Source organism: Phascolarctos cinereus, unplaced genomic scaffold (genome assembly GCF_003287225.1).
Source record: "Phascolarctos cinereus isolate Bilbo 61053 unplaced genomic scaffold, phaCin_HiC Scaffold_3;HRSCAF=262, whole genome shotgun sequence".
Classification (NCBI taxonomy): domain Eukaryota; kingdom Metazoa; phylum Chordata; class Mammalia; order Diprotodontia; family Phascolarctidae; genus Phascolarctos; species Phascolarctos cinereus.
In genome coordinates this window covers 181,679,605-181,706,874 of record NW_027555736.1, presented here as the reverse complement: position 1 = coordinate 181,706,874, position 27,270 = coordinate 181,679,605, and the positions used below count along the sequence as shown (strand labels likewise).

At 40.9% G+C, this 27,270-nt stretch overlaps 1 protein-coding gene across 1 annotated transcript; it reads right to left on the bottom strand.

Annotated features, from left to right (window-relative positions):
* Nucleotides 1-7,509: 7,509 nt before the first annotated feature.
* On the bottom strand, nucleotides 7,510-27,218 carry TMCO5A (transmembrane and coiled-coil domains 5A). The gene is made up of 12 exons (XM_020991159.1): nucleotides 27,151-27,218; nucleotides 26,282-26,326; nucleotides 25,179-25,331; nucleotides 24,277-24,400; nucleotides 23,059-23,109; nucleotides 19,513-19,590; nucleotides 15,814-15,870; nucleotides 15,208-15,267; nucleotides 14,457-14,521; nucleotides 12,657-12,732; nucleotides 10,173-10,216; nucleotides 7,510-7,887 (listed from the first exon to the last, which is right to left on the bottom strand). Exons 2-12 carry the CDS (start codon nucleotides 26,314-26,316, stop codon nucleotides 7,689-7,691), a joined length of 942 nt encoding a protein of 313 aa, XP_020846818.1. The 5' UTR covers nucleotides 26,317-26,326; nucleotides 27,151-27,218; the 3' UTR covers nucleotides 7,510-7,688.
* Between the last annotated feature and the right edge of the window lie 52 nt (nucleotides 27,219-27,270).

Sequence of the window (27,270 nt, the reverse complement as noted above, 5' to 3'; positions counted from 1 at the left end):
ACAATCAGCCAAATCAGTGATTTTCTTTCCTTTTTTTTTTTAAATACTTTTTAAAAATTAATGTATTTTGAATGATCAACAATCACTTCCATAAGCTTTTGAGTTTTAAATTTTTCTCCCCCCCCACCTCCCTCCCCAAGATGGCATGCAATCTGATATAGGCTATATACATACGTTGCTATTAAACATATTTTTCACATTAGAGATGTTGTAAGTAAGAATTAGAACCAATAGGAGGAACCACCAGAAAGAGGAAACAAAACACAACAGAAGAAAAAAAATAGCAAATAATATACCTCTATCTGCATGCAAACTCCATAGTTCTTTCTTTGGGTGTGGGTAGCATTTTCCATCATGAGGCCTTTGGAGATGTCTTAGATTCTTGTATTGCTGAGAAGGGTTAAGTCTATCAATATTAGTCATCGCACAACATGGCTGTTACTGTGTACAGTGTTCTCCTGGTTCTGCTCACTTCACTCAGAATCAGACCATACAAGTCTTTCCGGGTTTTTCTGAAGTCCACCTGCTCATCATTTTTTATAGCACAATAGTATTCCATTACATTCATATACCACAACTTGTTCAGTCATTCCCCAATCAATGGGCATACTCTCAATTTCCAATTCTTTGCCACCACAAAAAGAGCTGCTATAAATATTTTTGTACATTTGGGTCCTTTTCCCATTTGTATGATCTCTTTGGGATACTGGCCTAGTAGTGGTATTGCTGGGTCAAAGGGTATGCACATTTTTTTTAGCCCTTTGGTCATAGTTCCAAACTGCTCCCAAGAATGGTTGAATCGTTTCACAACTCCGCCAACATTTACTTCCAAATCACCTCCAGCCTTGGGCAATGTAATCAAAGAATTTATCCCCACCCAAGGCTGAGTAGAACACAATGGGCCAGAATTTACCTCAGATTAAATTTTTTTGTAAGGTTCTCCACTTGTGTAGAGTGACACTCCAAGATTTCACGTTCTCATCCACCCCACCCTTTAGAGAACCATGCCTCAACCTAATCTCCAAATGAGAAAGGGGGAAAATCCTGGGTGTCCTCAATATTAACAATTAGTTATTTAATAGTCATTTCTCTCAGTTGTGAGACTTAAATGAGATGATGTGTGAAAGTGTTTTCCAAACTCTAAAGTGATACATAAGTGTCAGTCGTCATTATTGAAAAGAACACAATGAAACTGTTTTGTGTTTCTTTAGCATGGTTATAGAAAGAAAATAGATAAAGGAGTCACTGAGCTCTGCCTGGGTTATTTGCCTGACTTTTTGTTGTGAGACTTTGGACAATTAATTTACTTTACCTATTGAGGGAAGACTCTTTTCTATCTATGTATCCATCTATCTGCCTGTCTATCTTTTTATCTATCTATCTATCTATCCATCAAAATTGCCTCAATTACTCCAGTGACTGGTACACAGTAGATACTTACTAAATGAATTGAAAGGGTTACAGGCAAGGGGATGTGGATGGATCACAGCATGGCAATCAGAGAATTTAAAATTTCAGTCCTATTGGGTGGTAGGGCAATGGCACTGTGTTCAGATACAGCAGATAACTTATTTGAAGCCATCTTCATTCAGTGGCTCAGATTAGAGCCTGGGACAGCTTCTGTTTTATTTCTCTTTTGATTTCTCTGTTTAAGACTAGCCTCTGGCCTGTGATCTGCCCATGGCAAATATACCCACCGTCGATAATCAAGGCCAGAATCCTCTGAAAACTAAGCCCAAAGGAAGTAGTCAATTTTCTGTTATCCGGTATGATTGGAAAATGTTATTTAGATTTCCTGGTTAATAAAGAGTTGGGGCATACTATATATGCTATACACACAGATTGTTGTGCAGTTTTTTCAGTCTCGTCTGACTCTTTGTGACCCCATTTGGGGTTTTCTTGGCAAAGATACTGGAATGGTTTGCCATTTCCTTTTCCAGATCATTTTACAGATGAGGAAACTGAAGCAAATGGGGTTAAGTGGCTTGCCCAGCTAGGAAGTGACCGAGGTCAGATTTGTACTTGGGAGGATGAGTCTTCCCGATTCCAGGCCTGGCACTCTGTGCACTATGGTGCCACCTAGCGGCCTTATATATACATTACTGATTTCCAGATAAATTAGAATGGTGTTGTACATGAAGAGAATCAAAACCACGTAGAGCAAATGTGATTTTCCTTGGACGAGTCAGAAAGTAGTTGTTTGTGAGTCATGTCTATGAACGCTCTCATCATTGTACAATTGATGCATGCATGCAAGGGCTGTTTAATAAGGAAAAGTCAGTTAGATGATACAGGGTATAGAATGCTGGATTTAGAGCCAGGAAGACCTGAGTTTGAATTCTCTCTGAGATGTGATTTAGCTGGGTGACCCTGGGTAAGTCAATAACTTTCTCAGCATCAGTTTTTATTTTTTTATTTTATTTTATTTTTTTGCAAGGCAATTGGGGTTAAGTGACTTGCCCAGGGTCATACAGCTAGATTTGAGGCCAGATTTGAACTCAGGTCCTCCTGACTACAGGACTGGTTCTTCAGCTTAAGTTTTTACATCTGTAAAATGGAATATCATAGCACCTACGTCGCAGGGGTGTTGTCAGATAAGACATGTAAAGCACTTTGCAAATATTAATGTGCTACATAAATTATTATTATAAAAAGATTACAAGAAGGCTACAAATAGCAGTTTTTAACTGTAGCAAGGCATAGTAGATGATGTTCAGTGGATTCAGAATGCTTTTCTTAATTTCATTTAGGTCTTGGGCACATACTTATTTATGTAGCTAATGTATGGAAATGCATGGCTCTTTGCATGTTAAACAGCAATTTTCCTGTGGCTTAATGAGGGCTATATGCAGGAATTCTATACTGCTAAAGTCCCAAAAAGAGTGATGGGGGCACATCAAAATATGAAGTTTACTGAAGGAGGAGACCAATTCTCCATCTCCCTCTTCCTGCCCACATCACTGTCTGACAGAGCTGTCAGCCCACACCAGACCAACCAGCAATCACTTTAATTGGTTGTTACGTTGTCCCTGGCTGTCCTGATCGACATTTCAGTTGGCCAATAACAACAGTGGAAAGGAAACCTGATGGGTCCTTTGCCATCCCTGCCCCCTTCCCTTGATTCAGAACAAAAAGAAAGACTGAGGTGTTTGACTCTGGGGACATTGGACTTGAAAGGCAGACAGCTGTTCATGGAAAGAAACAGCTGCTCAAAAATTTTAATTATTCCCTGAGGAATATTTTTAAAAGCATCAGGATGTTCTTGTGACAGAACTCATGGAAAGAGGAATATTGAGTTCTGTAAAGAATAGGAATGTTATTGAGAGTGAGAAACAGAGCTGAGGATGGCTGGGAATCAGGGAGAGGCCGTTAGGGCATTTGGGGGTATGAACCTCTAGCAGTACAGGTAGGGAATCCCAGGGACTTTTGAATTGTGGAGACAGTGTGGTATAGTGGAAATGGCACGAGCTTTATAGAGCTGGGTCCAAATTCTGCCTCATACTTACTACACATTTGACCTCTGTTAAGTCCCTTATGGGGCAACGAGGTGGCATGGTGGAAAGAGCACCAGCCTTGAGGTCTGGAAGACTCATCTCCCTGAGTTCAAATCCAGCCTCAGACACTAGCTGTGTGACTCTGGGCAAGTCACTTAATCCTTTTTTTGCCTCACTTCCCTCATCTGTAAAATGATCTGGAGAAGGAAATAGCAAATTGCTTCAATAACTTCGCAAAGAAATTCCAAATGTGGTCACGAAGAGTCGGACAAGACTGAACAACAACAAAAGTCACTTAAATTCCCTATGCCATTTTAAAAATAAAATGGTTGGACTAGATGGCTTCCAAAATCCCTTCCAGTTTCATTCAGTTCTATATCTGTGAATGGGTGTTGGTTTCTGAGCATGGAAAGAGAGTAGTCTTGGAGGCAGGGGGTAGGGGAGGTGGTCTGGGTTGTAGTGCTCTCCCATGAAACGGTATTAATGTTTGGATAATAGAGATAAAAGAACCTTAACTGATATTGTTATGGCGGATGTTAAATGTGATGAACACAGTATTTTCAGTTTCCTAATCTATGAAGCACTGACTACCTAACCCCTTCTGCCTTTAGGCCAGGTATGTTACATTTCACTCCTCTTCTAGGGTTTTTTTTTGGTGGGGGGGGAGTCTAGGCTTTCTGCCAATGTCTTCAACTTCCACTGATGGTGTTCCTCAATCCTGCACCTCAGTTCCGTTTAACCACGAATTGTCAGATTAGCTTTTACAACAGAATATTTACTTTAAAGGTATAATTCACAAATATACAAACTTATTTCTCAACATTTGTGGTTGAATCTGCCCTATACCACTTCAGTCTCTGGAGAGGAGGAAAGGATGAGGTTCACAATTAGCTCAGTTTCTATAGAGCACAGTTCCAAGTTCCAATTCCATCTCTCCCTCCCCCCCCACTTTTTGTGGTCAAGTCCCAGGCACTGAGGCATTTCTTTGCTCCTCTGCTAGGTTGACTGATCCCACCTAGAATCCTGGCTCCAAGACTGTGATTGCCAGAGCTTGAACTCCCAGGTCTGTAGGGGCTGAAGACAAAAATGGAGCAGAAATAGAAACACCTTCAGCCTTGGGGCCTAAAAGGAGAGAAGGCAGGGAGGCAGGTGCTAGTCCCTTACTAGTTAGTTCATGGCATGTGTGCTGTGGTTGGATTTGGAGTGATTATTTTTAAAGTTTTTGGATTTATTTTTTAAAGATGCAGCCTGTTCTGGCTACACAGTCAGTTGAAGGTGGCTGCTTCCCCCACATGGTAGAAGAATGGCAGAATGGGATGGGAACTCCTCCCAGGAGCTGCATACATCCAAGTTAGTAGATCTGGGCACTCACAAAGCAGGACTTATGACATCTGTGAGATAAAGGGGCTGGTCTAGATGACTTCTGAGGCCCCTTCACTTCTATTTTTTTTTTTTGGTTAGGCAGTGGGGTTAAGTGACTTGCCCAGGGTCACGTGGCTAGTAAGTGTTAATGTGTCTGAGGCCGGATTTGAACTCAGGTCTTCCTGAATCCAGGGCTGGTGCTCTATCCACTGTGCCACCTAGCTGCCCTGGCCCCTTCACCTCTAAGTCCATGATGCAATGATTATATGAATCTCCATTAGTTTCCACAGAAAAAGAGAGTGTTCTTCTCTCTTCAATCTTCCAAGAACACCCACCCTTCCCTCCCTCTTTCAGCTGAGGGTCTTGCCTCATATTACTAAGAAAATGAAGTCATTTGCTGTTAGGTTCCTCTTTTCTCCTTCTCTTCATCCCATAACCCCTTGACATCGTTCCCTAGTGAAAAGTTGGCCTTTCTCTTCCTCATGGCCAAGCCCTTCTACATCTCCCCTTGATTCCATCCCTTTTCATTTTTTTCCAGCAGATTGTAACTCCTGTCATCTTCCCTCCCTGTCTAATCTTGTCTCTATGGTTCCTTCCTTGTTGCCTACAAAAACACCCATATTCCCTCATCATGAAAGAACCCTCACTAGATCCTACATCCCTGGATATTGTCCTATATTTTTCCTTCCATTCTCAGCCAAACGTGTTGAAAAAACCATTTATACTTGTTGACTCCGTTTTCTCTCTTTTCAGTCCTGTCTAAACTGCCTGGCAATCTGGCTTTCCATTTCATTACTCAACTGAAACTACCCTCTAAAAAAGTTATCCCTGATTTCTTAACGAAAAACCTGAAGATCCTTCCCTGTTTCCTCATCCTTGACTTTTCCGGAGCACTAGACACTGTTGATCAGTTGCTATTGGATACTTTGTTCTTCTTGGGTTTTTCTCTCTTTTGGTTCTTTTTCTCTCTCTTTTTCTATCCTCAGTCTCTGTCACTAGATGCATGCCGTTCCCCCAAACTGCGGGTGTTCCCAAAAGTCTCTCCTAGGTCTTCCTCCTCTTTCTACACCTTCTTACTTAGCCAACTCATCAGCTTCTATGTGTTTCAGTGATCACTTCTTGAATATGAATCCTATATCCAGCCCTAGTCTTGCTCCTAAGATGGAATCCCTCATCACTTATTGCTTATGAGACGTTTTGAATTGGATGTGCTGTAGGTGCCTCCAATTTAACCTAACTCAAATACTCACTCTCTTTTTTCCCCAAACCCACCCCTCTTTTGAATTTTCCCATTATTATCCAAAGTATTACTGCATTTGTAGCTACCCAGCTTTAAAATCCGGATTCATTGTGGACTTCTCATTCCCTGTCATCTCACGTATCCAATTAGCTGGAAAATCTTGACTCTTTGTCCACACCTTCTCTTCCATCTGTGTCTCCTCTCCACTCATACAGCCACGACCCTAGTTCAGCCCCTCATTACCTCTTGCCTGGACTACTGCAATAGTCTTCTAATTCATCTCCTTTCCTCTAGTGTACTGAACCCCATCTCCCAACCATCTCCAAAAGAAATTTCCTTGAAATTCAGGTCTGATAATGTCATAGCCCTGTTTAATAAATTCCAGTGGTTTTCTATTATCTCTAGGATCAAATATAAATTCCAGATCTCATCCTGCCTTTCTAGTTTTGTTACACATTACTTCCACACCTTTTTATGGCCTTGCTATAATGGCCTTTTTGCTCTTTCTCATGCGTGACACAGTGTCTCTCCTCTTTATGCCTTTATCTTGGCTGTCCCCCCCCCCTTCCTGGAATGCTTTTCCTCCTCACCTCTACCTTTCAGATTCCCTGATTTCCTTCAAGATTTGGATGAGGTAACACCTTCTGCGTGAAGTTTCTCTTGGTCTCCCCAGATGCTAGTAGCCTTCCATCTCCTAAGGTCATCTTGCATCTGCTTTGCATGTGTTTTGATTAAATCCAAACAAGATGTTTCCAAAGTCTTATTAAAGCTTGAAACCTGCAGTAAGATCTTTTGGACACCCCAGTACATTTTAATGCTATGTGCCTTTTTAGAATGGGATTGTCCTCATTTTTTGTCTCTTTATCCCCAGAGCCTAACACGGTGCCTGGTACCTATTAGTGCTTAACAAATGCTTACTGGTTGACTGATCGCAGTGTGGTAAACTGCCAGCCTAACCTGGGAATCCCTGAATGGAGCAACACCTGCAGTACGGTTAAGGACCTAGGTTCAGCCCATGACTTTGCAAGGTCGTGAGAAGCATACCCCCAAGAAGCAGGTTATATACAAAGTACAAGGTGGCTTGACATCAAAGGTCGCTTAGCTGGTCTTCAGTTGTGCGCTTATGTAGAAGATTAGAGCTACGGCATTATAAAGTGCTAGCTGCCTTTGGCCCTCCCAGCCCCAACCCAAGTAGGGCACTGACCACTTCTGCTTCTACTCAGCAAAATGAATATAGAAAAGCCTAGTGGACAATGAGATAGTAAAGAATGGACATAGAAGAGCCCTGCAAAGAGAATGTCAGGTTATTATTAACCTGCTATTTTGGAGGTAGTCATTTCCTGCTGCCTGTCTTCCCCCCCATCCCACCCCCTTTCACAAAGCTTTGGCTCCTCACATCGTACAGCTACGGTCTCCAGAATTTAAACAAAATTCTTTATTCGGGGAGAGAACTCATGGAAGGAAAACTTCAGATGGGAAGGTCACCAGGACAGCAGACCTCAGGAAAGCAACTGTCATCCAAAGTGTTCTCCCCTCCATCTGGCCACTTGTCACTCATAGCCTCAGTCACTCTAGTACACCACACACAGCGATTAGTGAGGCAAGACATCTTCTGCCTCCAGTGTGAAAAATGGCAGTAGGAAGCACCTCAGCCTATACAAGGTACTCCGGCCCAGCGTCTTAGGCAGGGTGTCCAATAGGAGATCTGGATTTATATGATTAATATGGAAAAGCAGGTAGCCTTGTAGCCTGGTGAACGATAGAATTGTAAAGAAGAGATGTCCAAGAGTCCTGCAAAGAGAGTGCGGGGTTACCGTTCCTCAAACACACAGAGGAAAACTGGGGTCAAAGGAGTGGAACCTGTTCTTGTCTTGGACTACTAAGTCAAGGCATTTTTTTGGGGGGGTGAGGCAATCAGGGTGAAGAGACTTGCCCAAGGTCACACAGCTAGTAAGTGTCAAGTGTCTGTAGTCAAGGCATTTAAAAATTTTAATTCTATTGCTTGCTCCAGGAGCTGGCTGTCCAAGGATATGCTGGTAGATATTTAACCACAACTGGTTTCCAGAATTTTTTTTTTTTTACCATGACACACTTTCAAAGTTTAATCTTCATGATTGACGTTTTCTCAATCATTTTCTTAAGTCTGGACAATCAGAAAAACAATAAATCAGGAGCTGATTTGTAGTATTTGCCTTACTAATATCTAAAGTGTAAATGCTCACACTGAAAATTTAACAATAGGTTCTCATGAACTATGGAGCTGATTCTAGCATCAGAACCAAAGAACCAACAAGAAATAAGAGAATCTGCCAGAGTAGCAGTGCAGAAGAGCCGAACCCAGCTCTCTGGACTTGGGGGGCCCCACCCCACCAACGACCTGCACTTACCAAAAGAAGCTGGGCAAAGAAAGAACTCTTTTGTAGCCTCATGTACTAAAATCACCCTATGGGTCACTGTTGGGCATCTGCTCTGGACGTTTGTCACGGTTAAGTTAGGTTAGTGATTGATTGTCTTCAGGCGTCTTCAATACCAGGTAGCTCTAGAGGCTGGGGACCTTGTCCAGGGATTATGAGTAAATCTTTAATGGTACTTTGGGGAGTCATCTTCAAGGATATCAATATTACTTCCCTATCATCTCTGGAGGACTAAATGTTATTTGCAAATTAATTTTGCAGACAAATGAAACATCCCTTTAGGTATTCAATTAAAACATTGATGGGGATTTCTCTTTATCTATCGCATCATCATAATTATCAGCAACAACTATTTTACACTACTGTCTAAAAGAGAAAACGCTGAACATTAGACTTCCTTTTGATGACTTAGGTTCATTCCCATAGTGTAGTGATAAGTACACCAGAGACTGGAGTCAAAGGGGATCTGCATTTAAGGTGGGCTCTGTTATTGACTCACTGTGTTACCTTGGGCAAGTCACTTAACCTCTCAGGGCCTCAGTTTCCTCATCTGCAAAATAAAGGGGATGATCTTTAAAGTCTACATGATCTTTAAAGTCCACTTAGCTCCAAATTCTGTGAATATCAAGGATCATACTACTCAGTAATATGGTGCTGCCCCTCAGAAGCTCCAGGGACATGGAGTACGATTTACCCCTAAATGAAATGGCCCCAGACGATTGTCCTTTTTGAATTCTTGTGTTGTTGTGGAGTCGTTTCAGTTGTGTCTGACTCTTTGTGACCCCATTTGGGGTTTTCTTGGCAAAGATACTGGAATGGTTTGCCATTTCCTTCTCCAGCTCATTTTACATATGAGGAGACTGAGGCAAATAGGGTTAAGTGACTTGCCCAGGGTTGCACAGCTTAGTAAGAGTTTTGATTTGAACTCAGTCCAGATTTGAATTCAGGAAGATGAGTCTTTTTAGGTCCAAGCCCATCACTCTACCTGTTGTTCTACCTAGCTGCTCTTTGAATTCTCATGCCCAACTTTTAATACTATTTTCTGCCTTTTCCTTCATTGTTAACTATCACGTGAAATAATGAACATGAAGTATTTAGTATCCATGAATAATATATAAAAATGTTAGTTGAATTTTATTGAACAAAGTGCTGTATGAATGGAAACTATTATTGTTGTTGTTTCTTATTGATATCAATGGCAGCTTCCTTCCCCCCTCCCCCCATCTCTTGACTTAAAGCTTTTTAATCTATTGGGAAATCAGGTAACTAGGCATGTTAGAATTTGGCATAACGTATGAACAAATGGGCTCTGAGTAAGGGGCCTCTGGGAATCTTCTCTGTGTGAGTATTAGTGAATGGATTTTGTAAAATCAATTTATCTGCTTAGAGGATTTTTTCTGGCTCATTTCCAGGTTTTCTGCTAATTTGAAAAAGTTGAGATTAGCAATGACCTCTGAATAAACAAAACATTACTGTACAACATAAGGTCTAGTCATTGATTACATGACTATTACATTTTCTAACTTAACTGTATATGCTACTTTTTTTTTTTTATGAGGCTGTCTCCTCTCCATCACCCCCACTAGACTCCCTTGTTTGTGAAAAGGGCCCTTTATGGTAGGCTGGGACTCCAGTAAGTTAATACAAAGATTTTCCACCTACCTGTACCAGAAGAGGCTCCTCTTTCTTCCAGTAATGATCTTCTCCTGTAGTGAAGAGGCAAGGGTACTAGTGAGAAGGTAAAAAAGGGCCTATGATTTTCACTCCTCCCCCAAACCCTAGGAAACTGTCATTTTTTTTGGGTAGGGGGTCAGGTTCTAGACCTGTGATTTCATTGATATAGGAAACTTCTGGTATGGAGGCTCCCCCTCCAATGCAGACCATTTGAAATTTAGTCTTAGAAGTGTTGTATTGAGTAATAAGAGCTGAAGTATCTTGTGCCAGTGTCACTCAGTTAGAATATGTCAGACGCAGGACTTGAATCCTTTCTGTTTCCAAGGTCATCTCTCTATCAATTATGCCATACTCCCCTCCAAATTGAGTCTAACTACATTTATTACTTATGCCAACTTATTACTTAGCTCAAAAGGAAACTAAATGGTAAGTCCCTATTCCCAGAGAGAAGACAGAAATCTAGGAAAATATAATGATGGCAGTAGCTTGGATTTCTACAACACCTTCCTTCTAAATTTTTTGCACGGAGATTGCATTTTCCCCATAACTGGCTTGTGAGGTAGAAAAGGAGGGATTATGATGCTAATTTTAAAGAGGAGGAAATTGAAGCTAATGAGGGCAAGTCCATTTATTCAATGCAGAAAGTATTTAATGAAGTGCTCACTGTGTAAGACTTGCCATTTGGCAAATGCAAAGGCAAAAGTGAAAACCAGTCTCTGCCCTCAACATACTTAACTGTTTACTGAAATGATAAAACCAGAATGAGAACCTGTCTCTGATTCACAGTCCAGTTCTTCAGCCCATTAGGAAATATAACAGATAGCCTAATACCCTGACAGACATCCTATCTTGGGTTGTGTCCTCCTATAATGCCTATAATGACCTATGGCCAACCACAAAGAGAAGAGATGAATTCCAGAAGAGAACCTCAGGCCATTAACCTCAGCCAAGTCAGTCACTAGGTACATCTCAGACTTGACCCTAAAGCTTTTCAGCTAAAGCTTATAAACATATTTCTTTCCCATATCCCCCAGATTTTCCTCATTCAAGAAAACAAACCAATATCCTTGTCTCTCTACTGTTACCTTATGTGCTCAGAAATAATGGTAACTGTCCCTCAACACAAAAAACCAATATTATAGCTCTTTCAGAAGTCAAAACTAGGGCTATGAGAGATTCATTCTTCCTCTAAAGCAGGTTCATTTCCCCTAGTTCTAACAAGTCACTACTTCATTGGATATGAATTGGAGCTATACTGTGCGCTTTATTTTTAATCAACATTTTTACTTGCCCAGAGCCCTCCTTCTCTTACATCTTGGCCAAATTTATTTTAGATTGTGAGTTGCATGGATGCAACACAAAGAAACAGCTTGAACTTTCTTTGGTGATCTCTTTGGTCAGGTTTGGGGGATTCTGGAATGGTTGTATTTGGTATTGCACATTTTGACTCACTCTTTAACAATGAGAGTGTAGACACAAAGATCATTGGTAGGAGGAATTCCTGATAAGGAAGCTTCTTTTTACCAATGCAGGTAAGCTCCTTCTCTGCAACTTAATAGTGTCAAAAGAGTTGCCAACCAATTAATCAATCAATCATGTTTTTATTAAGCATTGAGAATTACAGGCACTCGGAATACAAGTACAAAAAAATGAAACAATCTCCATTTTCACTGAACTTACATTCTAATGGGGATACAAGAAGTACATATAAATATATGTATTTGTATGTATATATATATATATATATATATATATAAACATTTTACATATTGATGTTATATATTTATATATGTGTATATGCATGCACACATCATGCGATACATTGCGTATACATATATACACATGCATGTACATATATGTATGCATGAGTGTATACATGCCTGTATGTATGGATAGATAAACAGATAGGTAAGTGCTATCGTGGCTAGAGTACTGGGCCTGGAGTCAGAAAGACTAACCTTCTTGAGTTCAAATCTAGCCCCAGACACTTACTAGCTGTTGGGCCCTGGGTAAGTCACTTAACCCTGTTTGCCTCAATTTCCTCACCTGTAAGATGAGCTACAGAAGGAAATGCCAAATCATCCTAGTATCTTTGCCAAGAAAATTCCAAAAGGGGTCACAAAGAGTTGGCATGGCTAAAAACTGTTCAAAAAACAATAAAGAATCTATATATCTAACTCTAGATGTATGTGTGTATATGTATATATATACTTAACAAGTATATATATATACACGTATATAAGTATATATGTGCACATATACACACACACTGAAGTGACTTCTTCATGGTCATAGCCACTATGTCAGAGGCAGAACTCAAACCTAGGTCTTCTTGGTTCTGATGCCAGCTTTCTACCTGATATACCAGCATTGTTCTCATGGATAGAAATTTGGTAAGACAACATAATTTTTGGGGAACCAACCTCCTCCCCCCCCAAAAAATACTTGCTGATGAGGGAGGAAAATGCTTACCGCATCATTTTGGATGTCATCCACCAGCATTAACCCTCGACTTGCTGTTTGAGAGGATATACTTAGGACTTTTGACCTGGTGGAAAAACCCACAGGAAAGGGACTGAAAAAAGTACACTAAGATACTTACATTATAGTAGTTCAGGAAAAAATGGCTAATTTCATAGGGCTTTCAGAGCTAAGTCATAACCTGATACCTAGCAAAAGTATTGGAAAACATGACTTTGGACTCCGATTTCCCCATTATGTCACAATTGGTACTTTTATGAGAGTGACTTACTTTGATGTCCAATAATTCAGATTTGTGAGATAGCAACCTGAAAGGAAGCTCAGAGTAGTGGAAAGAACACTGAGTTGGGAGTCATAGGATCATAGATTTTGAGCTGCAAGAAGACCTTCAAAGCCCATTAAGTCCAATCCCCTGACCAATTTTGCAGATAAAGAAAACTGAGACAGATTAAGTGACTTGCCTAGAACTGCAGAACTGGTAAGTGTGTGAGGCAGGATTTGAATCCATGTCCTTGTAGTTCTAAGTTTCTAAGTCCAGTCTCATATATACTACACCATGTCATCACTATTAAAATAAGACCCGACTTTAAATTGCAGATTTACTACTTACTACACGTATGATCTTGGACAAATCACTATATCTCTAGGAACCTATGTCCTTGTGGATAAATTGAAGTGTTGGATTGGATATTTCCAAGGTCCCTTTTTCAGCTCTAGGCCCTGTAAAATATAAAAGGAACCTTGACCAAGGTAGTATTGAGCAGTATCTGCTATAGTTCCCATTCTATATTCCAAGTGGAGTCAGAGAAATGGGGGCACTGAAAGAATTACTACTGTATTGATTTCTATTGGCTATGTGTCATTTTCTCAGTATTTGAACTCTTCTCATGAATCCAAGGAACATTTTTCTTAACTTTGGATCTTAATTTTTTTTTTAATTAAAGAATGCAGAGACCCATGTGTTGTGAATAATCCTGAGCTCTACAGAAATGGAAAGCTCAGACCCTGTCCAGGGATTGTTTTTATAGAATTATTGGGGGGGTGGGGCACTTTTGTAGTCTGAGGGCCTTTTGTTTGTTTGTTTTTAAATTTTGTTTTTAATTTATGGAGTAAAATAAGCATTTCCATAATATAGTAAAATGAAAAAGAGGATTTCACTGAGTGGTGTTTTTTTTTTTTTTGTCATAGAGTGCTTCCTGCCAATGTTACCTTTTGCTTCATGAGCACTGAATTTGGTGTCAAAAGATCTTGGTTAGAATCTTGGCTCTGACACTTAAAACTTCTCTGTGTGCTTATGGGTAAGCCCCCTAACTTCTCTAGGCCTCATTTCCCTATCTGTAAAATGAGAGGAACTAGGCAGAGTAAAGTATATGCCACCTTCTTGTTTAAAGTACCATCATAATTCCTAAAAAGGAAATGATACTGGAAATTTCCACCAGTAGCATGATAGCTCTTAAACCTATGATCCCATCATCCCCCCAAAGCCAATATGGCTTATAGTGAGCTTTTCTCCTAACACAAACTTAAGTCACTGATCACGTGACAAAGAATGAAGAGAAATATGTTCCTTTTCTTTCCTGGGAGGGTTAGGAGAAGGGCTGGATTCAGTCTGTTTTAGTTGGGATGATGAGCCCAGATGTCCAAATTGGATGGATAGGTAGAATTGTTCCCTATTTGACTTTGGCCAGGAAAGGGCATGAGGAATATTTTTTTTCTGTTTCTGGTTGTCCCAAACTCAGCAAGCTGCTGGAAATGTTGCTAAAACCCAGATGGTTGTTTTCCAAAGCTCACACTTCTCTTTCAAGGAACCTGTTCTCTACTTCTTCTTCCATCTTCCTCAGGGCTTCTTGGTATTTCTTCAAAAGGGAAATAAAGGAAACTTCAATCACTTTTTGGAAGGTTCATTTGTTTTAATAAAATTATTATGGTTGTCATTGTTTTAATGATCATTGTTGTCAATCAGACCTAGGATTTCATTGGTATAGGGAATTTTGAGCAAGTGAATTCCTTCTATGAATAAAGACCACCAACTGCTCTGCATCTATAATTTAGAGAGTTGCTTAGGGCACTGAGTAGTTGAGTGATTTGTCCATGTCACTCAACCAGTCTGTGTCAGAGGCAGGACTTGAACCCAGCTCTTACTGATTCCAAAGTGAGCTCTTTATTGGTTTCCTATCCACTATAATATATTGATTCTCAGCCAAACCATGAGAATTGTTAAATTGTAGTATAAATCTATGGCTTTCCCAGTGTTCTCATCCTTTAACCATTCCTTCCCCCCCAACAAGTTGTACCAATATGGAAAACTTTGATGATGGTTGAGTTGGGCATCATGAAGGTGGGTAGATGGAAATAAAATGACTGAGTCATTGTTCCTTTAAGGGATTGCAGAGTAGAAGACCCAGGGGAGATACTGCTAGGAATCTGGAAGGTATAGAGGTTGGTGGATTCCCACCTACATGAATTTAAATTGATCTGGCCATGGGGGAACATGGCTCTGGTACATTCTATGACATTCTGCCCTCGTACCAAAAAGCTGTACCTTTATGCAATAGGCCTGGGCCTCACAGAGCTGTTGCACAGATTCGTATTCATGCAGTACCTGGAAGGCCAAAGTTCTGTCTTAATTCTTTTGAGTTCATACAAGAATGAGAATGTTTTTACCTATGTCCTGAACCATTGCCTTAGCTCTGTTATTGTCCCAACAGCCATTTTTATTGTGTGTCTGCATTCCCCATTCAGGAAAAATCCTCCCTATAAAAGGAAAAATTTGCTTTCCCTTTTAGAACTCGATTTTGAGTAATTAGTGGCTAGAAAACATTAATGGGCTGTTGGGTTCCGGGTATGGCAACCATTTATATTTAATAAGGTGGTAGGAGGAGTGAGGAGAGAGCAAGGAGAGAAGATAGAGTCTGGAATTTATCCTGTAAGAAGATATTTAGAGAAAGTGTAACTGGGATTTTTCTCAATTCCTTTTTCTGTATCTCCATAAAGGACCTAAATCTGAGAGTCTATCTAGTTATTGCTGGTCTAGATAAGACAACCTAAGCATGGTGCCTGACACACAGTAGGCTCGTAATGCTTGTTGACTGTTCCCTTCTCCCTTCTGTTCCCTTCCATCCTGCTTTGGGAAAGGTAGTAATTTTACCTTGTCCAGTTCCTTTTCTTGCTCCGCCAAAGAGACTTCAGCCTGTTGTATTTTCATCTATGAAAAGAAAGGGAGGCATGGAACTCAGCAAGGAGAATGGTAAAAACGTGAAACTAAACTGTATACTAATCACTTTCCAGTTTGTTTATCTCGAACCATCAGAAATTCAGAGGGTATTGCATGACAGGATAACTTACTTAGAGCAAGAAGGGATCTTTGTGGCTTCTAATCCAATATCTTCTCATTTGACAGATAAGAAAACTTAGGCCCAGAGAGGTTAAGGGGCTAATTTGACTAAGGTCACACAGATAATAAATTAAAGAGTCAGAATTCAAAGTCAGGTCCTCTGATTCCAAATCCAGTGCTCTTAATAGTATGCATTGTGATCTATGTCCACTTGTCCAGATTTTTTTTTTTTGATAAAAGGAGTGGAGGGGTCACTTTAGCCAGGAATACATTGGTAAACATTTAAAAACTGGACCTCCCTACCAAAAAAAAAATCAGGATATACTTTAAAAAGTTTAATATGCATTTTATGTATTTTCTCCATTACTTTCTTAAGTCAAGACAATTAACAAAACAGTAAATTGGATTGATTTGTAGGTTGGTCAATTTTTGAAGATGTAAATGCTCACATTGGAAGTTTAACAATCAGCTCACATGAACCAGTTCAAACTGGCTGCAGCACAACCTTTTTTCAGTTCCTAGAAATAAATTCATGCTCTCCAACTTTACTATCGTTTGGTAATTTTACTATGTAAAGTCATGCTATTCAAACTTTGCTATTGCTGAGTGATCCTATTATTCACCTCTTCTAACTTCTCTTTAGCTTATTCCCCTTTCCCCAAATGTTGGCTTCTAACCTCTCCAACAACTGACTAGCCTACTTATTTTCTTTCCTAATTTAACTATTTCTGCCAGTAGTAACCATCATCTATTTTCCCAATCACTCCAGTATGAAATATTTGACTCTTTTTCACATTCTGTATTCAGCTAGATTGGGTTTGAGAGTAAGAGATGGTTCTCCTCCTAACCTGACCATTCCTCCTCTTTCTCTCTTGTTGGACCCTCTTCCAGAACTTGGAACCTAATCATAAGTGTCCCTCAGGTTCTGACCTGAGTTTTCTTCTCCTATCCCTCTATACGATTTCATTTTGTGATCTCATCAGCTCCCATGGATTCAATGATCATTTCTCTGCTGCTGATTCTCAAATCCTCTTATTCAGCCTTAACCTTTCTCCTGACCTTTACTCTCATGTTTACAACTGCCTATTCGAAGCCTAAAACTGGAGTTCCCCAAAACAATTTAATCTCAACATGCCCAAAATAGAACTTATTGTCTTTTCCCTGAAACCTTCCTCTTTTCCTAATTTTGTTATTACTGTCCACATTACTACTATCCTTGCAGACACCTAAGTTAGAAATTTAGGTGCTGTCCTGGAGTCTTCATTGTTTCTCAACCCCCACATCTAGTTTATTACCAAGTCCTGTTGATTTAGCCTTCGTAACATTTTTCACATGTGCTTACTTCTCCTCTCTAATACTGCCAGCACTCTGGTGCAGACTTTCATCCCCTCATTTCTGGCCTATTGAAATAGCTTTCTAGTTGACCTCCTTACTGCAAATATCTACTCATTTGAGTCCATCATGCATTCACCTGTCAAAATTGGTTTTTCTACAGTGCAGATCTGATCACGTTCCACCCTTCCTCCCATTGCCAACCATTCAATAAACTCCAGTGACTCCCTGTCACTTTCAGTATTCAAATATAAAACCTTCTGTTTGGGGTTCAAAAGTTTCATAGCATGTTCTTCCTCCTGCATTTTTAACTTTGGGGATAAGACATGAAAAAGTGAATGAACAAATGAAAAAGGAGTTAGACACGTGGGAAGAGAATGATGAGATAGTAGTGTCACAGAAAGAAACAGAGAGGAAATGATATCCAAGAATACACTGTAGAGAAGTCAAGAAGGATGAGGACTCAGAAAAGGCCATTAGACTGACAACTTTTGAAAGAGTGATTTCAGTTGAGTGATGAGTTAGAAAGCCAGAAAAGAGAGCGAGTAATTGGAGTCAACAAGGGATGTGGCTGAGAAAGGGAGAGCTATAGGATGATAGCCAGCAGGGACGGAAGGTTCTCGTGAGAGTATTTTATGGACATGTGTGGGCAGCAGAGAAGGAACTAGGGATACTGATGATTGTAATGGGAAGTGGGTTGATAGTGGAGGGCAAACTACTAAAGAAGGTGGAAGCGGTTGGGATTCTGGGTACAGGTAGCAAAATTGACCTTCACAAGAAGAAGGCTGATCTCTTCATTAGACACTGGAGGAAGGAAAGAGAATGGTAGTTCTAGCCAGATTTCCCTTTTCCCCTCTCCCCTTTTTTTCTATTTATTATGTAATCTTTGACAAATCATTTGACTTATTGATCCTTCCCAGCCTGCCCACACACACCTCTTACCCCCAGAAGGCAGTGTGGCTCAATGAAAAGAACACTGAACATGGAGTCAGAGGACCTGGGTTCAAATCCTGACTCTATTACCTAACTACCATTGCAACCCCCCAGACGAATCACTTCAGTCTACTGAGTTTTAGTTTCTTTATCTACAAATTTATGGCATTGGATTAACTGATTTTTGAAGCCCTATCTAGATTTTAATCTATGATCTTGTGAAGGACTTTCTGGCAATTCTAAAATTCGAATGTCTTTCTGGCATTTTGATGAACATGGTCATGTCATTCCAACCTTTGGGTCTTTTCTTATACTGGGTTCCTCTATCTAGAATGCCTTCTTCTTGCTCTCTCTTTAATTATCCCTAACCTACCCATTCTTCACGACCCCAGTCTGGTCCCATCTTCTCCATGAAAAGAGAGCTATATTTGGAGTTGAGAGACCTAGGCTCAGTCTCTAGCTTTGTCACTTAATCCTTGTGTGACCTTGAGCAAGTTACTTTACTCTTTACATACGTAAAAGTACGTAGTTCTGCTAGATTGCCTCCAACATCTGAATTTCTGGCTCAAAATCTATGTTTTTATGATAAGCCTCTTCCAACCATTCCAGCCTGTAATGACCTCTGCCCTCTTCAATACTCTCAGCCTATTGTGGCTCTTCTGTACTTCAGTTTCCTCTTTTATACCATGAGGATAATCATTCAATGAACTAAGAGTCAATGAATTAAGAGCCTATTATGTGCTAAACATTGGATGCTATGATACCTCTGTAAGGAACAACTTTTGGGGTTGTTGTGAGGATCAAATGAGACAGTGTGAATAACAAGCTTTGTAAGCCTTGTCATGTCTAAGGATTGATAGGGCTATATTAGGAAAGGCACCTGCAGGTCTGAGTCCTTTTAAGCTTTAGTGTGGATCATGCAAACCTTAAAACTGTATAACTAAGTGCTCTTATTATTATAGGAAGCTATTCAATAGATACTTAAGATAATTTCAGGTCACACAACAAATACTATTTAAATGAATGAGTAAAGGTCAGGGGTCAAGTCTGAAGGAAGCTGGAATAAGGAATTTGGCTTCAGGCTGGAATTTTGAAACTAAGGCCACTGGTAAACCTGGAAGCTCTTGGTTCATTTGGTCTTGGCAGGATCTCTGAGCTGTGTGGATTTGTGCCCACCTTGAGAGCTGGCCCCTAGGGAATCAGCAGGTCCCTAAACCTAAACAGTCCCAGGAATAAATTTTCACTCACCTTTGCCACTTCTGGGGATCCCAATAGGTTTTCTTCCTCAGTCACAAATGCTTTGGGAGCATGCATTTTCCCTGAAAGCTGTAGTTTCACATAAAAGCATATTGAGCTGAATGAGATGCACAAACATACTATGCAGGGCTAATGGGCACTTGAATTTCCCATGTTTGCCAGGGAAGGGGAAGTGGGCAGAGGAATGTTGGAGGACCTGAATAGGAATCATGGCAGTAATTGGCTCTGTCCACTCTGTTCTAGCAAGCCCAGCAAAGGCTCCTCCTTTTCTGGGCCTCACAGTTCAGATACATACTTAAACCTGAACCTCACATCCATCCTAAGTCTGAGCCTGAATCTCAAATCCATTCTTAGTCACCCAGGGTTGGGGTCAACCATCTCAGAGAGCAAGGAAACCTTGGATAGGCTCATTCTGGTTTGATCCGTGAAGGATTTTCTGGTCATTTCTTTACCCCAATGTATGTACCATTGTTATCCCCACATGTTTTATAAATGGAGGGTGTTGAAAGAAGTGCTAGATGGGGAAATTGGGAACTCTTTGGGAATCAAGCATCATTAGAAGAGCTAAAGTTCTCTTGTGAAATTATCTCAAGGGCAGAACCATAACTAGAACTTCCAAAAACTTTGGCCAGGAAATGTGGCACAAAAGGGACCCTCAGGTTTTTGGGGTTTTTTGGGGGGGAAGGGGGAGAAGGGAAAAAGGAATGGACATTATTCCATATAGAGGAGATAGAGAGTCTAGAATACCATAAGACTTGTGCTGAATAGAGGCAGATATTTTCCCTCATCACATCTAGAAGAAGAGGAACATTAGGTAGTTTCCTATTTAAACTGACCTTGAGACCTAGTTTTCAAAGATAATTAGTTGTTCTTTTATACTTAACATCTAAGAGGTCTTATTAATAGATGGGGGTAGGGTGGTCGGAGTGGAGGTGGCAAACTTACAGCAAATAGATAATTGCTTTTGAGAAAGGGGCTGAAAGAGGGCTTGAAATCCACTCCCCAAACACCCTCCTCCCTCAAAGTATCATATTAAAGTTAGGAGAAATTAGAGATTTCTCTAGTCCAGAGGTGTCAAATTCACTGCCCATAGGGCTATGCAGCTTAATATTTCCCAAAATGGCCAGAATCAAATTAAAATATAACTGGGAAGTATTTAACAAAATAAATAAAAAAATAAAAAATCTGTTTTACAGATAACTTATGGTTTCCAAGTCAATATATGACCTTAAGGGGCCCATTTCTATACGAGTTTGATACCACTACTTTAGTCCTTTTAATTGATTTTACAGATGAGGAAACCAAGATGCCAGAGATGGGAAGTGGCTTGCCCAAGATGACGCTACTGAGAAAGGCAAATTTATCTCTTAAGGAAACTGAGGCTGAGTTAGGGTGGAGTCAAATGGAATCCCAGTCCTCATATGACTGCCTCACAGACTGTCAGAGCCAGAAGGGACCTGAGTGACTACCTTGACCAACCCCCTTCATTTTACAAAGAAGAGAATGGAGACCCAGAATGGGGATCAGCGCACAGAACCTTGTTCTGCTGACACTAAGACCTGCATTCTTTCAGCTAGGTTTTTGAAATATGGCTCTTGAATACCCCAAGAAAGGCAATACTGAGAGGCTAGGGAGAACTTCTAGGCCTGGGAAAGTAATTCCAGAATCCCTGAAATTGCCTTCCACCCCCTTCCCCTCAGAGGCCCAGGGAAGTTAAATGACTTGTCTAAGTCACATAGGTAATATCTTCATGGTAAAACCAGGATTTTAAGCTAGATCCTCTGAACTTAAATCTATTATTCTTTTCACTGTGCCATGCTGACTCCTCATTTACCATCTCCTTACAGTCAAACTCTATTGGAAAGACCAGCTCTGAACTGAATGTGCCTAAAACCTCTCCCCTACCCCCAACCTGAATTTAGGGAGTGTTTATCTTGAGGTGACTTTCTTTGATGGAAGTTTTTCTGCTCCTCTCCCCATTTTCATATTTTAATCCTTGTCTTCCTGCCCAATCTCCAGCTTTTAAGCCTAAGAAAATTTTAAGAAGCCAGGCAGGACCTCTAAAAAAGTCTTTGGGGAAAAGATGTTCCTGACAACGGGGAGACTGCAATGTTTCCAGGAAGTCTACTGTCCCTGACAGTGCTGGGAAGAGTAAGCGCCCTCATCCTCAGGTAGCGTAATGCCCCTCTCCTTGGGTAGAGATATATGCTGCAAGGAATGCCCCCTGGAGGAACACCCACTATTTAAACTGAAGGAATCAACTCCCTGGGCCAGCACCAGGTGGTAGGAAACGACTGGGCAAATATCATCTAATGGGATTCATTACTCATTCTGCTACCCTTCCCCATCCTCCAACCTGCCCCCCTTCCTCTCAACCAGGCCAGCTGAAGGGACCATGATCCTTGGGGCAGAAGTTGGGCACTGCCAGTCTCAGTCTTAACTTGAGGAACTAGGGATGCAGTTAAGCTCCTCCTCCTGCTTCTTTTCTCAATCATCCCTACTGTTGGATCCTTCTGGCCATTGAGATAGCCCTTTGAGCTCGCCAGTATCTGCCCTGCCTCATCATTAGGCTACAATGCTCCTGCCTTCTTCTTTAGAGGAATATAATTGCTTGTCATTTAGATTCCCCCACCCTGGGAAAAGATTGCTCTCCTTGGGTAATTCCTCACTCTGAGGCAGAGCCCAGATCACCCTGCCCCAGATGTAGCCCTACCTATTCTCCTGTATGGAAAACATAATAGGCTATCTGCTGGAATCCAGAGAACAGAGGATACTCTTGAAGGATCATAGAACATCAAAAGAGACCTTAGAGGTCATCTAGTGCAACTCCTAAATTTTTACAGATGAGGAAACTGAGACCTAGAGACATTATGTGACTTGTCTAAGGTCACACAGGTAATAGGAGAAAGAGCTGGGATCTGAACCCAGTCTGAACCCTGGCTTCAAAATACAGTGCTCTTTATACTAAATCAGGCTGCCTCTCCCCAAATTACCTAAAACTCATTAATTCATTTCAAGGATAGGTCTACTTCTTATCTATCTTTTATGATAATGAGCCTCAGTCTAGGTATAAGGGTTTACAAATTACATTAGCACCTATGAACAAATAATAACAGCTGACATTTTTATAATGTTTTAAGGTTTGCAAAGTGAACTATCTGTATCTCTATATATAGATATATAAAATCTCACGTCATTCTCACAGCAATCCTGTGAAATAGTACTGTTATCCCCATTTTACAGAGGGGGAACTGAGGCTCTGAGAAACAAAGTGACTTTAAATACCCAGGGTCACACAGCTGCCAAGTGTCAGAGGCCTGTGTGAACATAGGCCTTCCTGACTCTAAGGCCAGCATTCTATCTACTGTACTGTGCTGCCTCATACTCAACTATCTAAGCAAAGTATGGAGATAATAGCCCCTTTTCAGGAATGTGGCTCCTCTGTGGTTACCATTTTTTGGTGCCTTTTTGTTTAGTGAAGGTTGCTACTATGGGGACATTAGTAACCCTGTTGGGCTTATTAGAGTCATGCCCTACCCGATTCTGAAGTGCTGCTATACCCTGGGTTAAAGCCTCCTTGATCTTTTCCTGTGAAAAGAGAAAGAAGTTAAGTGCCTTCAACTGTCCATACAACGGTACTCATCTACCTTTGCCCACATCGATACTCCCTTGGAATTTGGCCTGTGACTAACACCCTTTTTGCAGAATCATAGAAGTTTAGCATTGGAAGGGGGCTGAGAGACTAACTGAGCCTGACTAATATCACCCAAAAAAGGAACCCCCTTTTTAATAAATGTTCATCTGGATCAAGGATCAGCAAATGAAGATCCATGGGCTAAATTTGGCCTGCCACGTGTTTTTGCACAGCAAAATGTAAAACAACCATTCTTAGCTTATAGGTCATACAAAGACAGGTAGCAAGTTGGATTTTGGCCTGTGTGCTATTTTAGGAAACTTTTCCTTACATCAAGCCCTAGCTTTTTTCTCTTTGTACTTTCTATCCCTCACTCATTATTCTGCCAATCAGAACAAATCTGATTTCTCTTCCTAAGGACTGCCCTTCAAATACTTGAAACCAACTGTCATGTTCTAGGCTAAAACTTCCCAGTTACTTCCTTTTTTTCTATTTGTATCTCCAGGGCCAAGTATAGTGCCTGGCACATAGGTGCTTGATAAATGTTTGCTGATTGATTCCTTCAGTTGACTCTTAAATGGTATGCTACTCAGGATCCTTCACTATCCTGGTTGTTTTCATCTAGATAACAATTCTTACCTGGGGTCTGTGAACTTTTTAAAAAAAAAATATTTTGATAACTTTCTTTCAATTTAGTTGTTATCCTTTGTAATCCTATGCATTTTATTTTATGCATTTAAAATATTATTTTGAGAAGTCTATAGGTTTTACTAGACCACCAAAGGAGCTCATAAGAGAAAAAATGGTTAAGAAACCTTGATCTAGCCTCTGACACTTTCTCTGCATATCTGTTATGTGGATTAACTGTGGTGAGGTATCACCACACACTATAGCTCTTACAGTGTTTCCATCATTAACTAATTTCAAAGGCAAATGCACCTCCTTCCCCCTACCTGTTTTCCTCTTGGTGTCTACAAAAACTGGGATTTCCCCTGTGTTAACTGTGCCTGGTATGAGAGCCAACAGAAGGGAAAAGAGCCTTCAGGAATTGTTGGGGAGAGACAGAGTAACAGAATGAGGAAGGAAGGCCCCCGTAGCTTCTTTGCCAGCCACTTCCTTACTAGTTTTGAAGTCTCCTGTTCCAGTTCTTTCAAATACTGCTCCTTTTCAGATAAGGTATATTCTAACTCTTTCCTCTCCTGTTCTTCTGCTAAGTGTGCTAAGCGGGCAAGCTCACTTTCCAACCTGTAGAACAACACAGGGGTGATCAAGGGAGGAATGATATTTGGCTTATTTCAATGTCCTAGGCTGGGAAGACTTATAATGACAGCCCAAACAAGAACCTCAGATTGGCAGTGTATTCTTTTCTGGATCACTAAGGGGCGGGAAAAAATAAAGAACCTCCCCCCCCACACACACACATTTCTCCTAACTCCTCCATTACTCCCACCTGCCACTAAACCCAACTTGCAAAGATTATCTTTTTTAACATGAACAAATGTCTAGGCATTTAAAACACAAAACACTTGAAACATTTAGTTTCTCAGGGATCCAGCCACAGACAAATTTGTGTAAGAACGTTGAGGAGGGTCCCATGTGCTGGTCCATAGACTATCAGACCTCTTGAGCTTGAGAATTCTGGGCTGCAATAGAACTAAAGCTACTGGGCGTCCCCACTAAGTCTGACACCAATATGGTGAGCCTTTGGAAGAGGCCATCAGGTTGCCTAAGGAGAGGGGACCCTGTTTCGATTGGAAGCAGATTGAATCAAAGCTCTTATGTCAATCAATAGTGGGATTGGGCCTATGAGTGGCCACTGCACTTCTAGCTTGGGAAAGATAGTGAGACCTGGTCTTGAAAAGAAAAAGAAAGAAGAATGAAGACGAGGGTCTTTCTTTTATAGTGTTTGACCTTCTGGAGAGCAGACAGGGAGACTTCAAGAGACCTTCCCCATCTCCATCCTGTCTTCCCATCTGTCAACAGGAGCAGTACCCTTAATCCCAATTAAACCCCAAACCCTCGCCTGTTGTTCTCATCTTCTTCCTTTTGAATTTTTAATAGAAGAGACTGGTTTGCCTCGTCTATTCTCTGTAGATCCTTTTCAAGGTCCATGTTCAAACTGATAAGGGTCTTCTTGGACTGTTCCAAACGTAGGATTTCCATCTTTTGGGAGGACCTGTAGACTCCATTCAGAAAAATTGATAAGAAAGAGATAACCAGAGAACAGCAATGTATATACATCTCTCTGGTTCCTTTGGGGATCACACACAAACCAGGACCCCTTACCTTTTATTATCTTGAAAAGGGAGAGAGTTCATAATTTTACCAGGTAGCCAGGGAGATATTTCCTGAGCCTTCTCCATATTATTCCAGGGCAGAAAAATTCCCCTCCCCTCCCTATAAAAAGTCCCCCTCCCTATTCTATTAGTCTGATAAGGGTATAAAAGGACTCAAACTAAAGGCAGGATTTGTTCTCTGAAATTGCCTTTCCAGTACAGGGAGAATGCTTTTCACTGCTGTAGGTTTTGTGTTTTCCTCCGTCCCAGACAGGTGGCAGAGCTTGTACTGCAATATTGCTATGGGGAGAAACCCTCCCTGAGTGTTACTTACCTCAAAGGTTAGCTTTATGTATATAATAGGCCACCTAGATGGTATTATGGTGAGGACTCTTCGTCCCCAGATGATATTCATCTACCTGCCTGCCATTGACTCTTTCTTTATAGAGTCATTCCTTAGGGGTAGGGGATGTGTCTTTTCCAAGTAGTCTTTTAAAATGCATGAATCCTGAGGAAGAGAAATTCCATTAAATTCTTCAGAGTTATTAATACCTGAGTGTGAATTAGTGACTTAATATTCTCCCCTCAAAACTATCTTCTGTGCTCTGACAGCATGTCACTGAAGGAATTGGAGTTTTTAGAGAGGAAAGAGGGGAGAAGGGAATGGGTAATTTTGTAGTATGGAGTATACATAAGGCCTGGGGAGGGGGGCACTGCCGTGGTCCAGGGAGCATTAAAATGCTAGGTCATCAGAGTGGCAAGAGCAGGAAAGAGAGGAACACAGAACCAGGAGGCGAGAGTACACACCAGAGACACAGTTTGGAATGAGATTAGAGTCCTCATTACTCACTCATTTTCCAACAGGGTCTGCTCTTCTTCTTCCATTATCAGTTCCCTAAAGTGCCAATACAGAGAGATGTTTGCTAGTGAATTGTAGAAGTGGATCTCATCCTGGTTCTTGGAATAACTAGCCCAGGAATACAATAGACATGGGAAAAACTAGAGTCATCAGTCTCCATTTCTCTCTTGCCCCCAAATCCAGGCCATGATAACTCTGGGCCTTCTGATTCCTAGCTTCACTCTGACTCAGATTGTTGTTCCTTTCTGTGCTTCAGTTTATCCAGAAAAAGGATATATTTTGGGGAAGCTTAAGCACCCACCAGCAAGTAGGTACATTGGCCTCTCAATAAACAAAATATTACCATACAACGTAAGATCTAGTCACTGAGTACACCACTTAAATTCTCATGAAAACTTATAAAAAAAATAATAGCTGAAACAGAGGTGACTGAAGGAATTACTCTTAGGCCCTGGTTTCCTGTAGGCCCAGCCTATTTTCTTTAAAAAGGCCCTTGGAGTGTGGGCATGGATGGATGTGCATGACTCTCCTTAAGGAGCCATGTAAACACATTGGGTATTTTGTCCTGCTAGAGCCCAGCATCCATAACCTTGTACTCTTCGTAACAAACAACACCCTCTATTTCTGACCAGGGTTCAGAGAAGTCAAGACAATGTTTCTTAGCCCAAAGTCAAGTGAGAAAAGGAAGAAGCGAGGCCTCAATATCTCTTTCTCTGGTCCTCTTGCTTTTTCTTCCTTCTTCCTTTCCTCAGACCCCACCTCCCGCCAGATGTGAACTTGTCCCTTCACTGCCCCAGAACACTAGCTTTTCTAGAGTCTCTTCTGCCTCCCAACTAAATCTTCCAAATGAATTTCAGGACCTTCAGAGAGAGGTCACTTCCCTGTTGTTTGATACAGACTGCTTGGTTCCCCCAGGGGAGGCTGGGCCTCTTCTGTCATCCAGAGTAGGGTGGGGCACCATGTCATAGGAGGGCGGTTGG

Excerpts from the sequence above, each read along its gene's own strand:
- TMCO5A (XM_020991159.1), bottom strand. The coding sequence starts at position 26,316 with ATGGAAGAAGAAGAGCAGACCCTGTTGGAAAATGA. Across the intron at positions 25,332-26,281 it reads CAGACCCTGTTGGAAAATGA|GTCCTCCCAAAAGATGGAAA; the intron begins GTGAGTAATGAG and ends TGGAGTCTACAG. Across the intron at positions 19,591-23,058 it reads TAGCAGCACTTCAGAATCGG|CTTTCAGGGAAAATGCATGC; the intron begins GTAGGGCATGAC and ends GTGAAACTACAG.